Here is a 12,771-nt window from a genome sequence, read left to right on the forward strand (position 1 = left end):
TTCAATGCTGTAAGTGCGTGATACACTTTAAGGTAATGTATACAGCATATTTGACTCAAACATTTTTATTTTTGTACATTTTGTTATGCAATCAGATCTGATCACATTTTGTGTTTGACAAAAATATACATAACAGATTTCAACTGAACTTCTATCGTTGATTTGTTTCACAATCTGAATGCAAAAATATATCACAATGAAGAAGAAAAATGTATGAATCTTGGAATGAAACCAGAGGCACATTTCCCACAATTCAGGTTAAAAACTACAGCAGATTAAAAACATGGCTCGTTCATCCCGTGGCTTTGTATTGTTTAAATAGTCAATCACTCATATTTAATACAGTGGGTTTCTGGCAAAGGTTTTACTAATTCGGCAGCAGTAATATCAGCGTTTTCTTGCCATCAGTTGATGCTTCACATCCATCGAGTCAAACTGCCGGGCCCATTTGTTTATTTTTGGAAGAGTTCTTATATGACGCAACATAAAAAGAGGATGGGAATTTAGAATGGGGAAACAACGTGACCCAGGTAGGATGTGTAAATTACGTCAGACTATTGTTAATTTGATTGGCTGCACTATTGCATATGGTCAGCCTTATGCAGCTTGCCATGTTTCTACCCTGCTGTAGTTGACCCTGACCCAGAAAAACAAACTCCCAAGTAAGCTTGTAGGGGTTTCTTTCTTCCCCCTAATCACACAATGTAACATAGGCTAACTTCCTAATAGGCCTAAATGTCTTCTGATTGGTCCCTGACTTACCAACCACCGCCTCTTTCTGGTTGATTATGCTGAGTTTGCAAAGAAATATATAACAAATATCCAGTTTGGAGGGGGGAAAAAAACAACAACTTCATTCCCAGGTATAATGCACCAAAGACATTCCTTTTTTACTACAGGGGTTTTTTACTACAAGGTTCTTGCAGTTTTTCCAGTAGAAATTAAGACTTTAAGTACCTGCGGGAACCCTGAATACTTTAAATATAAAGATGAAATAATAAAATAAGAAAATCAACGGTCATGGATGGAAACAGGCATCCTTGCAGGAGAGATCACACACGTCTTTGTGCCTGGAGAGTCTCTTGATTTATCAATGGTGGTTCTGGTTTAAAAGAAAAAGAGAAAGTGCAAAAGAAGCCTTTTAGATGAAGTCCATTGTGTTTAAACATGGCTTGTTTCAAGTATAGGATTTCATGCAGTACAACAACGGTTCTAAAAGTGGGGATTGGGGACACCCAGAGGCCCCCCCTAAAACTCTTTTGGAATACATTTGAAATTTTGAACACAAATGTTCTCTTATTGGGGTCCCTGGCACAAAATATTTCTAAATAAAGTCAGGTTCAAGTTCAAAAGTCAAGTTGGAAGTCAGGAAAATGTTTGAGTACCTTTGTGGTACAATAAAAACTTTAAAAAAGTTTATTTTTCAGCACCTGACAGCACAATGAATTTCGCCTGCCATCTGCCCCATCTCAAGGTAAAGGGTTATGTTTTCCTGATTTACTTACTTTTTATATATACTTGAAATAAAATAAACTTGTAAGACATACTTACGTACGTATGTATGTCTATGCATTACTTTTTATTTTAATGTACTTTGTGTAATTTAAAAATGTCTCCATGTACTTGTTTATTGGTTTTTAATTCTCCTTTATTTTAACAGGGTTCCCACGGATTTTTACCAATTAATTTCCAAAACTTTTCCAAAACCTTTCCAGAATATTTAACCCAATTTCCAGGACTATATAACAATAATTCAGCTCAATAACAAGTCGCTTGCTCCTATGCGCAATGCCCAAAGACAGGAAGTGTCAGTGGTTCTCAACCTTTTCAGGCTGTGACCCCCGAAATAATCATAATTTAACTGGGGACCCGGCACCCTGACGAGCACTAAGAGTCGAGGAATTTTGTATAACACGTTTCTATTCAGAAATTTTGAAAATAGCAGATCTACATGCTCACAACGCCTCACAACGCGTAGATCGGCTATTTTCACAATTTCTGCCTCTAATATTTGACAATTTGGCCAATGTTTAACTTGTCATTTCAGAGGTATTAACAAAATCAATAACCAAAGACAATGCATAGCTATTTTTTCCAGGACCTTCCAGGACCCTTGATCAATTCCAAAACTTTTCCAGTACTGGAAAGATATTGTTCTAATTTCAAAATATTTCCAGGAATTTCATGACCGTGGGAACCCTGTTTTAAGCATTGAACTGCACTTGATGTATAAAATGTTAGTGTATGGATTGACTTCCCAACCCTAAATGCAAATGTGAACTGTGGCACTCACTTATATTCCATCCATCACTGTTGGTCCATCCATGTCCTGAGCCAGTTTCCTCATCGTGTTCCCCATCTTCTTGGGGGTTTTGATTTTCTGCTGGTAAGTGAACTCCTCAAAGCCCTCATGTGCTCTCCCAGGAATGTACCTGAAGCAGTGGTGGAAAAGGTACTCGCATGTTTTACTCAATTAAAAGTATCAATACTGCAATATAGAAATACAAGTAAAAGTCCGGAATTCAAAATGTACTTCAGTAAAAGCTATTTTTAAATGGCCAATGTATAAAATAGGGCTAAAGTTGTTGTTTTATATTATAATTTATATCTGCAAAGTAAATAGTAATTAAAGTTTTCAAATAAATGTAGTGGAATAAAAGTACAATATTTGGTACAAACACCTCAAAATACAGTTTCAGTACTTATTAAGTAAATGGACTTAGTTTACTTTACACCACTATACCAACCTGAAGAGATGGTCCTTCTTGTACTCGGCCACAAACTCTGCGATTTCGGCTTGTCTTCTCATCTTGATATGGTGTGTCGACAACAGGGATGTCGCCAGGCTGCCGCTGTTGCCTCCTAGCGTGATGAGAAGCCGATCCGCCTCTGTTCCCAGTGCTCCTGCCATCATTCCAATGAGCTCCATCCTTTCATTGCTGTAGTGGTCGCTCACACGTGCCAAGGATTCTACAAAACACGGAATGACAAGTCAGTGTGTCATCAGGTTTAGGCCCGTCACAATTATTACACAAACTGTCAGTAATTTATCTGTCATTTAAGTCATATGTGCCTTTCATATATGTATGAGTGACTGAAATCGGACATAACCAATGTCATAGTAAACAACGGCTTGTGTCATAATGCTATCAGGATGAAAGTTCCATAACAGTGAAATTTGTAAGCAATGTAAGTTCAATAATATACCGGTACCTTTGAATTCGAAATTCATGAATTCATTGACTAAATCCAAGCTGATGTTGCATCCAGGTTTTCCTTCAAGGTTTGCCACACGGTTCCACTTCAGGTCTTGTCTAATGTGCTCTGGGTAGAATCCTTCAATCCCTATAAAAAATTATAATAAAAAAAGCACTTAATTAATGACATTGTTATTACAGTGTACAGAATGCCCATAAAGCAACACATTACATTTTCTAAGTCCTACCGGTGAGCAATTGATGGCATTTGTTAAAATCCTTGAGGTGTTTTCTAGCCCAGAACAGAACCATGTCCATTTTCCAGAAGTCTGTCATGGCTTCTCCATCACCCTCTCTGACAGCATCTCGTCTTGCCAGGTTATAAAGCCCCTCCCACACAAGAGCCTTGGTGTAGTTGAGCACATGGTCGTCTGCATCGGACGCAATGAAGCACATCTCTGAGCAGTACCATTGGGCTGTAATAAGGAAAGAAACAGAATAAAGCATTATTTTGTAAAGCACATTATATTTCAAACGTACTTGATGGAATGGAGTCACTGTCAGGCAGAAATCTTGTATATCGTCCTCCATATTTCAACTTTTAATGTTTCATCTGAGTTTAAAGGAAATTAAGTGAAAATAGACAATATACACAACGTGAGCACGTAGACCTCCTATTGCCTGTTTGAGAATGTATTTCCATTTCCAAGATTTCTGCCCAATAGCAACAAATACAATATTTGTTAGATTTAACTGGTTAGCAGTCAAAACTCAAAGTCAAAGTCAAATTCAAGTCTCCAGAACTCAAGTCCAAGTCCCTCAATCACCAGTCAAAACTATTGTTAGTTGGTTTTGTCCCCTCTACCCAACCATTGTCCCCTCTACCAGTGATCATTAACTTCAGGCAATTCTAGTTTTAGTCTATTTTTAGAACACAATAGCTTAATATTTACAAACATTTCATTACTTTTGAATAAAAGTCAAAGCTAACCTCCAGGTCTGAGGTCAAAGTCAATTACAAGTCACAGATTATTCTAGTCTAGCAGTCTGGGCAAACAACACTACAGGACATTGGAAAGGATGACAAGTCATTTCTTACACTCCTCAGAGTCAGCATTGCCTTGTTCTGACGGACTCAGACAGTCCTTGTGGTACCACTCATGTCTTCTGCACTGGTCCATGAGTGCACACTGCACCATCTCTCCCCCTCGTTGCTCTTTACAGTAACAGTATATGTAGGTGCCATCTCCTTCACAAGCTGGGCTGCAGTACCAATCCTGAGTGACGGTCGGATCGGTTGTTGTGTCCATCGGTGCACAACTTTCATGGAACCACACACCTTTGCACAGGTTGCTGCAGCACTGGACTAATGGGTGACCTGGTTTTTCTAAAAGGAAGTAGACACAGTTGAGTGATTGTATATCAAAATTAAATCTATTAGACATAAGGTTAGGCAGGTTTTTCTACATTCACAAAGGCAATATATACTATGCAAGGCATTAAAAAAGAAACAATTAGTATACTGTAGGTCTGTAGCATCTAAGGAGGTCGGGAAAGGTTTTTTAATAACTTAAAGCATGCTCTTATTTGCCTACCTTCTCCACAGAAACAGGAATCCTTCCTCTCTACTTCGGAGAGTCTTGCAGCGGCAGCAGCAGTATCGATGTCTTCTTGTGGTGGTGGCATCCACACCAAGTCCACCAGTCTGTGTGAGAGTCCACTAAGCCACTCCATTTGGGCCTCAGCATCAGTGGGGAAGTCTGAAGGCTGCTGATCAACAGTGTCAAGGTTGCACTCGGTAGCCGCGTATAAAGTGATGTAGGCGGAAGTGACAAACTTTATAGGACACAAAAAATAAAGATATGGTTTAGGTGATGTGTATTGCAGAACATGCATGAAAAAATATTAATTTGAGGAAAGTTAAGCACATTCTTTCAATATTACCGTGATGAAATCCACATCCCAAACACGTTGGATAGCTTCCTTGCACTTTCCTTCAACACACTGGCCTCTCACATGAAACACCGATTTCACCTGGGACAGAGATCCTCGAGCGTCTAGGCTCTTCTCACTGAACAGCATTTTCATAATGTCCTGTGGATCAAGAGATGATGATAAATATAATTGCAATTCTTTTCTTTTTCAAACGAATCCGTTAAGAGTAGTGTAGACAATTGATTATCGCCTTCTGTGTTGTCACTGCCGTTTCAACCTACTGGGACACCTGCCAGATAAGAAGCCCCCACCGGGACAACGTTGAACCGCAGCCCATAGCAACCACTAGCAGTCAGCTACAAACATCACCCTCCCCACCCATGAAAATGGCAATTTTTGTATATACGGTATGATTTGAAAACCAGAGGGATTGAAAGAGGAGTGCTTGTTTTCTCAGAGGTAGCGAGACTGGGAGGGACGATGATTCGGTCCCTAAGGTTTGCAACGCTCGGCACGGTGACTTGCTCACCTGAGCTCGCTCTGGTGCCTCTATTGGCTCAAGTCACCTTCATACGGCATGCCTCCGTCAGTGAAATTGAATGCTTTATTTCCAATCGCACTGTGACTCGACCAGGCGGTTGCACCGTCACGTTCATTCCTACATTTATACAACACTGAGTTTGTCACCTGGTAACCCACGGATTCCTTGTGAAATTCTGGTGGCGCGTCCACTAGTCCTTCAAATCTCTGTTCAGCTGCAGATTCACCGGGCTCCTCCTCTGTCGTGTCAACATTTAGGCCGTCTGAACAGCACAATACTTTGTGGGGTTTCTCCGACACTATTGGAACATACGCTTTAAGGCCCTTCATTATCTCAGTATCTCCTTCTGTCGTGCTCGAGTTCACAGGGATTGCACCAAGATTGACCTGTAAAAGAAGAAAAAAAAAAGAAAAAAATGTAAAAGCATAGTTCTTTTGGGAGAATTTCACCATCTTTAGCCTCACTAGTCTAAAAAAGAAAAAAATCCCAGCCTGTCCGCTGATGGGTGAAATCAGTCCTTTCCTATGTTCCCTGGGTTTCAGTTTCCCCACTTAAGTTTGGGTTAGAAATAGAATAGTCCCCACTCCTTGGGGTGTTTTTTGCTACATTATATATGTATATACTATATATACTGTATACACATAGGTGAAATTCGTCCTCAGCATTTACCCATCTGATAACAACTAGTAGCAGTGAGCAGCTGTTTGATTCTACAGCGCTCTGGCAGCAATTAGAGGTTATAGAGTTGGGTTATAGAGCATCGCAGCGGAAGTGGATTCCTGGGGTCACTTAATATTCCCCATTCATTTTTGCCATAGACTTTTACAAAAATATTTATAACAATTATGTTAAGCCTCGAACCAAGCCATCCAGGATGGAGGTGAATCATGACCATATAACCTTTTTTTCTATGAAAAGAACATTTTGAAAATCGCTAAACAATGGGTAGTTATTAAATGTAGTATATAAAATAATGTAATAATAAAATAATTTTTCACATAGGATCAAAGGTTATATGATCATGATTCACCTCCATCCTGGATGGCTTGGTTCGAGGCTTAACATAATTGTTATAAATATTTTTGTAAAAGTCTATGGCGAAAATGAATGGGGAATGACCCCAGGAATCCACTTCTGCTGCGATGCTCTATAAGCATAGACCCCAAGAAGGATTGATACTTCCAGTCCAACAATTTGGTCCCACACAACATACAGCATCTAAAGAATTACAGGCTGGATTTCCATGGGATTTCCAGTTAGTAATGGGTGATGAGTGATTGTACGTGCCGACTTACAACAGTGCTCTTCTCGTTCATCTGCTTGGAGTATAAATGGGGAATGTGCCTTTCAACCTTGCTTCTCAATCCTTCCAGGGCTGTGAGGTTGTCAACAATTATGCGCATCACAATGGTCTTCATGCGCTGCCGCAGTGCCTTGTATGTCTTAAACATAAAGGAGGAAAATATCATAATTTTAGCTTGTGGACAGCAAGCTGGTGGTCGTGTACGTTTTCTTTTAAGGCTGGGTACCTGTTTGGATGGGAGGATGCTGTCTGGTGACACCTCAACTGCCTTTTTCGGAGGCCCCCATAGGCGATTGAAAGGTATGCGGTTTCTATGGGCAAAGCGAAATGCCCAAATCGTGGGTCTGTTTCCACCTAGACGTTCATTCTTGCGATTAGGGATGACCTGTTATGGGAAAACACGAGGTTTGATTGCTGGGGGGAAATCCTTTCAACAAAAGGTTAATACATCAATATGACGTCAAAGTTATTACCTGGACTCGGTCCCAATTGAGAGAGTAGGTTGGAACTTGAATGGTTAGTCCGGATGTCTTTCTCTTCTCTGGAATCTTTGGTTTCTTTATTTTATTCTAAACATAAGAATCAATGAGCAGGTGAGGTGTTACATACAGACACACATATAAGAGAGTTTTATTCACGTTATTCCTGGCCCCGCCCCCGGCTTCCTGTTCATATCCTGAAAGAGGCGGAGGCTGAAAAAGCTGGCCTGAAAAACATCATTTGGTTTCCTGTTGTCCTTGCATTAAAGTGTCAGTAGCTGGCGTTTGGGATCTGGGCTCTGTATGTACCTGGGTTGCCATGTCTGCTTATAATAAGCAATTAGTGTAAAGCAAAATAGTATAGTTGCTCATTGGGCTTACTTTCTAATATTTTTTTTTAAACCAGTGGTTCCCAAATCTTTTCATATCAAGGACCCCAGATTAACATATTTGTCCACAGTCGCAGACCCCCATCTGAATATATGTGGTGCCAAGGACCGCCACACAGATTTATGTTTTAAAATGTTTCAAAAATATTCATCCCCCCCCCCCGCCTCAATAGTTTTTAAATAGCTCACAATATGTCGCAATGTGACAGTATAGCCTAGTTGCTTCTGTTGGGCTTATTTCTTTGGCAAAATCTGGCAACAGACATTTCCCTGTCACTTCCTTACTTGGGAGGAAGTGAAAAGATGTTTTGCCCTCTGTAAAAGAAAATGGCAGCCTCCATAGAGGGGGCCAGGAATAACGTGAATATAGTAGTATATTATATAGTTTTACAACTTTTTTTCTTTTCTTTTTACGATATATCAATTTATTTTTGTAGTTTTATGGTCATATTTCTCCCCTATTTACTCACCTCAACCTCTCCTTTCCACAGCTTAACCTCTTTATCGTGGTCATCTTCGAGTCTGGTTACGATTACCCTTGAATTCTTTTTGGTGTGGGAGATGCCAATGCCATTCATGATCTTGAAGGTCTTTTCAGAACAACCCTCCCTCCACAACTCGGCACCAATAACAGACTGGACAAATAGATGTCTTTGGCTGCCGGTGTTTAGAGCGATAGACATGGCCATTCCAATCCTCTTGTCCACCAGCCGTTGAGCGTCCTCTTCAGTCATCGCCCTACACTCCAAAATTAAAATACATTGTTAGCTAAATGTTTCTTATTAGATTATTAGAAATGAATCAATCTCAAATGTTAATGCTATATGCTTTTACATTTAAACAGTACTGACTTAACTAGAAAAATAAAGTTTAGTGAAATACTATGAGTTTTTAAACGTAAAACAATACATTTTTCAAATTCCTTTCTGTTTTGCTACAAATTCGTTTTGCACATATTGTCACAAATATTTATGATTAGAATGTGAAGAAACTAAATAGTTGTTTGTTGCTAAAGGCTGGCAGGAACAAGTTCAGAGTGCACTAATAGGGAGATTCAACACTTAAGTTTGTAATATAATTATTAAGTACGTTTGGAATGAAGTTGGAGCATCTGTGATTTGAGAAGTCTTCCTTCTTCTAAAATACACAAATCTATAAATCAACATGTCATTTAGAGGGTTACACACCTCCGTGGTTCTTCTTTAACATTTCCGATATATGCATGCTGTCCTGCGAGTTTCTGGGGCAGCGGAAACATTCCTCGGAGGCTACTAAGAGTAAGAGGTGCCTTTTCCTCAACCCATGCATTGGTCTTCTTCCAAGAAAACGAGGACAGATTTTCAGGTGTGAGTTGCTTCCTGAAAGGTCCCTCCTTGTCTCTGACCAACTTCATACGCTGTAAACAATATAAAATTATATATATATAAAACTTTTGATTCATTCTAAACCTTTTTTTCAGGCCTGAAAAACAGTTTCTCCAATTAGAATTTTCTAAACAAAGTGGAAATATTCGAAGGGCTATTTACACTATTAATGATTAAAGGACCACTTCACCTCTGGGACAACCCGATCTTATTTTATCTATTTTATTAATTCAGCGTGTACATGCTGAATTACTAAAATATCTAAAAAAAAAAACAGATTGAACACAAAAAATAACTCAGGATTGTGTTGATCGTGTCCCAAACAACAATAAAATAAGATCGGGTTGTCCCAGAGGTGAAGTGGCCCTTCAATCACAATTATTTGTATGCAATTAATCGTCAACTAAAATGTCATGATCCTGATAAGTGACAACCATACCTCTCTGCGTATGTGTTGTTCGCACACTTTGTTGAAAGCTTTTTTAGCAGGTGGGTGTTCCAGCAGACATTTTAATGCGTGATAATAATGACGATTCGTTAAATAGGTAAGCGCTTTTTGGACCCTCGATCTCTTCTTGGGCGCTGAAGATGCACCATCTGATGTGGACCCTGGACAGACAAAATTAATGGTGTTAACCCTTAAGACCTGTGGTTAAAGTACTCACATTTTTTACTAAAGTAAAAGTATCAATACGGCAAGGTTGAAATACCACTAGTACTCTTTTACAAGTCGAACATTCAACATTTACTTGAGTAAAAGTAGAAAAGTATTGGTATCAAAATGTACTTTAAGTAAGACAGAATGTCCCATTTCACATCGAAGGTAAAAATTAATACAAATCTTAAGAAAATAGCAGATCTACAAGATCACAATGCATCGCGTAGATTGGCCGAAATGTAGATAGGCCTGGAAAATATTCCAATAAAGTAAAAGTACCTCGAGAGTCGAGACTGTACAATACTAGTATAGTATTTGATTAAATGTACTTGGTTACTTTAGTTTACACCACTGCCTGAGGCCGATCCTAAAAATGTCTTCTAAATCCTAACAGTTTTCTGAAAAACGTATGTTGCTGTTTCAGTGGTGCTCAAATGTTTTCATGTCAAGGACCCCTGAAATTAAATGTTCTTGCCCGCGGATCTCAAAATATTTTGTTCTAGGGAGCACCAGAAGCAAAGTGATTTAAAAAATGTTCGCTTTAAAAATATATGGATTTGTGTGTGTGTGTGTGTGTCTCTCTCTGTCTGTCATATGGAGGAGAGGAGGAGGATAATAACAATAACCTGAGTTCATGTTTGTAGAGACGTGATCCATCTTCCCTTTTTTGCAAGGCAGAGGGTTTGTCATAGAAAAACCGGTCCAGGTGCGAATTCTTTTCGTACCATTTGCGATTTTTGATTTTGTTTTTGATTTTACCCAATCGGCGCACGGATGTCTACATATAAACTCGTCCGGTGAAAGATGGGGCAACAGTACTTGCGCAGTCTTCTTATCAACAAGCTTAGATATTCTTATTCTATCGTAGCCCCTACAGCTATATATTAGATCTTTTTTGCAGAGACTGCAGTTAACAATCTTAGAACCGGACCCCTCCGCGCTCTGTTCGGACGTAGACGACATGGTGCTGTTGTTGGAAGATTTCTGTTCGGACGTAGATGACGTGGTGCTGTTGTTGGAAGATTTTTTCACGTTCCAATTGGTAGGTAGCACAGTAGAAAGCCTGGGAACGTCAACATTTTCTAGAGAACCCTTCGTGGTTGTGGAGTCATGATCCATCCTCATTTCTTCAACAGGCAGAGAGTCTTTTCCCACAGGAAAACCGGTCCAGGTGCGCGTCGTTTTGGGTTTGTCTAATCTTGTTTTTGAATTTACCCAAAGGAGGCACGGATCTCTACATATAAACTCCTCCGGTGAAAGATGGGGCATCAGTACTTTCGCAGTCTGCAAATCAACCAGCTTAGATATTCTTACTCTGTCATAGGGCATTGGGCCTTTTTTCAGTTCTTTTTTGCAGAGACCGCAGCGATGCACTGTGTCAGAACCGGACCCCTCCGCACTCTGTTTGGACATAGCTGGCATGTCGCTGTTGTTGGCAGTTTTTTTCACGTTCCAATTGGTAGGTAGCACAGTAGGCAGCCTGGGAGAAACCTTAGTGTTTAGTTTAAATGTAGGTGGCGCCTTGATGGTCCCTTTCACAATCGGTTTAGAAGTAGATGGTCCGACGACGCCAACTATTGGAACAACAACGTAGCGGACGGAACTCGCTGTATTTTGTGTAGATGTAGGTGCAAGAGGCAGTAATAGGGACTGAGATGGAGCAGGAGGGAGTGATGGAACCACACCACCACCCACAGTACCCTTCTTCTTATCTTGTTTAGATGGAGGTGGTGTACTGTCGACAGAAGAAGAACCACTCCCGGCCAATGTGCGCTTTATGATGTCGTTAAACAACTTTGTTGATTTGACGATCTCGACACACTCCATGCATATGAAGCCCGACGCCGGAAGATGAGGGAACAGTATTTTCGCAGTCTTGGCGTCGATGAGCGTCGATATTCTCACTTTGTTCTGGACTTCGGCGTTGAACCTCGCTTTGCAGTTGCTGCAGTGTTCCAGTTCAGAACCAGAGCCCAAGTCCAGGTTCTGCTCAGAAGTAGATGCTGTGCTTTTGGCACAATCCTCCTCCATCTTCTGCTCAGAAGTAGATGCTGTGCTTTTGGCACAATCCTCCTCCATCTTCTGCTCAGAAGTAGATGCCATGTTGCCACAATCCTCCTCCATGTTTTGGTCAGAAGTAGATGATGGCATGTTGTTGTCACCATCCTCCATGTTCTGTTTAGATAAGAGAAAATAAGATGAGACCTTTATTAAATTCCACTGGTTTAATTCGGGCACGAAAGACAGCACAGAGGTTAAAAATGTTTTCTTGTTTTGATCCCAATTACGTAATATCAAGTCTCCAGGTTTTCTTCAGATGAATATGTATATATGACACTTATTTACTACGACACATTGACCAAATAGGTACTACTTAAATGTTTTATTTGCAAGACACCGATAACTCTGACTGAGTGTTCAAATGGAACCAAATGAAGCAGATGACCTGTCAGATACATGTCATTACAATTTGGAAAGCTACGCAATAAGAAAGAAAAACACATAAAAGTACAGTTCAAATTCAATAAAAGGTCTTCCAAGACAAAGGCTTTTAAACACACCCAAAAAGGCCTATTGCTTGTTTCCCTTGGTGTCCTACAGTACTACACTATTCATCAAAGTCACATACAGTAGAGTATTAATAGTGTTAGAGGAAATAAGCTAAAACTGATGTACTCTAGTCTACAGTGCACACAAAATAAAATGCTGGGTCTCACTGTCAAGAGGACAACACTTTAGCCTTGGATCACGATATGACCGCCTTGCACTTTCCACCCTTTTGGTCCGTACATCTACATGAACGTTCAGATTTCAAATATAAAAGGCTTTGCCCCATGGCCACGGATGATACAATTATGCACGGCCTCTCAGAAGTACCAGTATATTCCGTATTATTTATAAAAAC

At 40.0% G+C, this 12,771-nt stretch overlaps 1 protein-coding gene across 2 annotated transcripts; it reads right to left on the reverse strand.

Annotated features, from left to right (window-relative positions):
• Positions 1-274: 274 nt before the first annotated feature.
• LOC308303507 (uncharacterized protein) lies at positions 275-11,334 on the reverse strand. Of its 2 annotated transcripts, none has more exons than XM_080747891.1 (16): positions 11,181-11,334; positions 9,648-9,817; positions 9,032-9,240; positions 8,315-8,582; positions 7,450-7,545; positions 7,203-7,361; positions 6,969-7,115; positions 5,820-6,059; positions 5,142-5,291; positions 4,793-5,033; positions 4,297-4,584; positions 3,446-3,673; positions 3,214-3,345; positions 2,748-2,970; positions 2,294-2,432; positions 275-1,102 (listed from the first exon to the last, which is right to left on the reverse strand). In XM_080747891.1, exons 3-15 carry the CDS (start codon positions 9,235-9,237, stop codon positions 2,294-2,296), a joined length of 2,517 nt encoding a protein of 838 aa, XP_080604017.1. In that variant the 5' UTR covers positions 9,238-9,240; positions 9,648-9,817; positions 11,181-11,334; the 3' UTR covers positions 275-1,102. The 2 variants fall into 2 exon arrangements, with proteins under 2 accessions (XP_080604017.1, XP_080604016.1); XM_080747890.1 differs by lacking the exon at positions 11,181-11,334 and adding an exon at positions 10,493-10,619.
• Positions 11,335-12,771: the final 1,437 nt, after the last annotated feature.

Source organism: Nannobrachium achirus, assembly GCF_963921795.1.
Source record: "Nannobrachium achirus genome assembly, chromosome: 18".
Classification (NCBI taxonomy): Eukaryota; Metazoa; Chordata; class Actinopteri; order Myctophiformes; family Myctophidae; genus Nannobrachium; species Nannobrachium achirus.

Excerpts from the sequence above, each read along its gene's own strand:
- LOC308303507 (XM_080747890.1), bottom strand. The coding sequence starts at position 10,556 with ATGACAAACCCTCTGCCTTGCAAAAAAGGGAAGATGGATCACGTCTCT. Across the intron at positions 9,818-10,492 it reads CTCTACAAACATGAACTCAG|GGTCCACATCAGATGGTGCA; the intron begins GTTATTGTTATT and ends TTGTCTGTCCAG. Across the intron at positions 6,060-6,968 it reads TGAACGAGAAGAGCACTGTT|GTCAATCTTGGTGCAATCCC; the intron begins GTAAGTCGGCAC and ends CTTCTTTTACAG.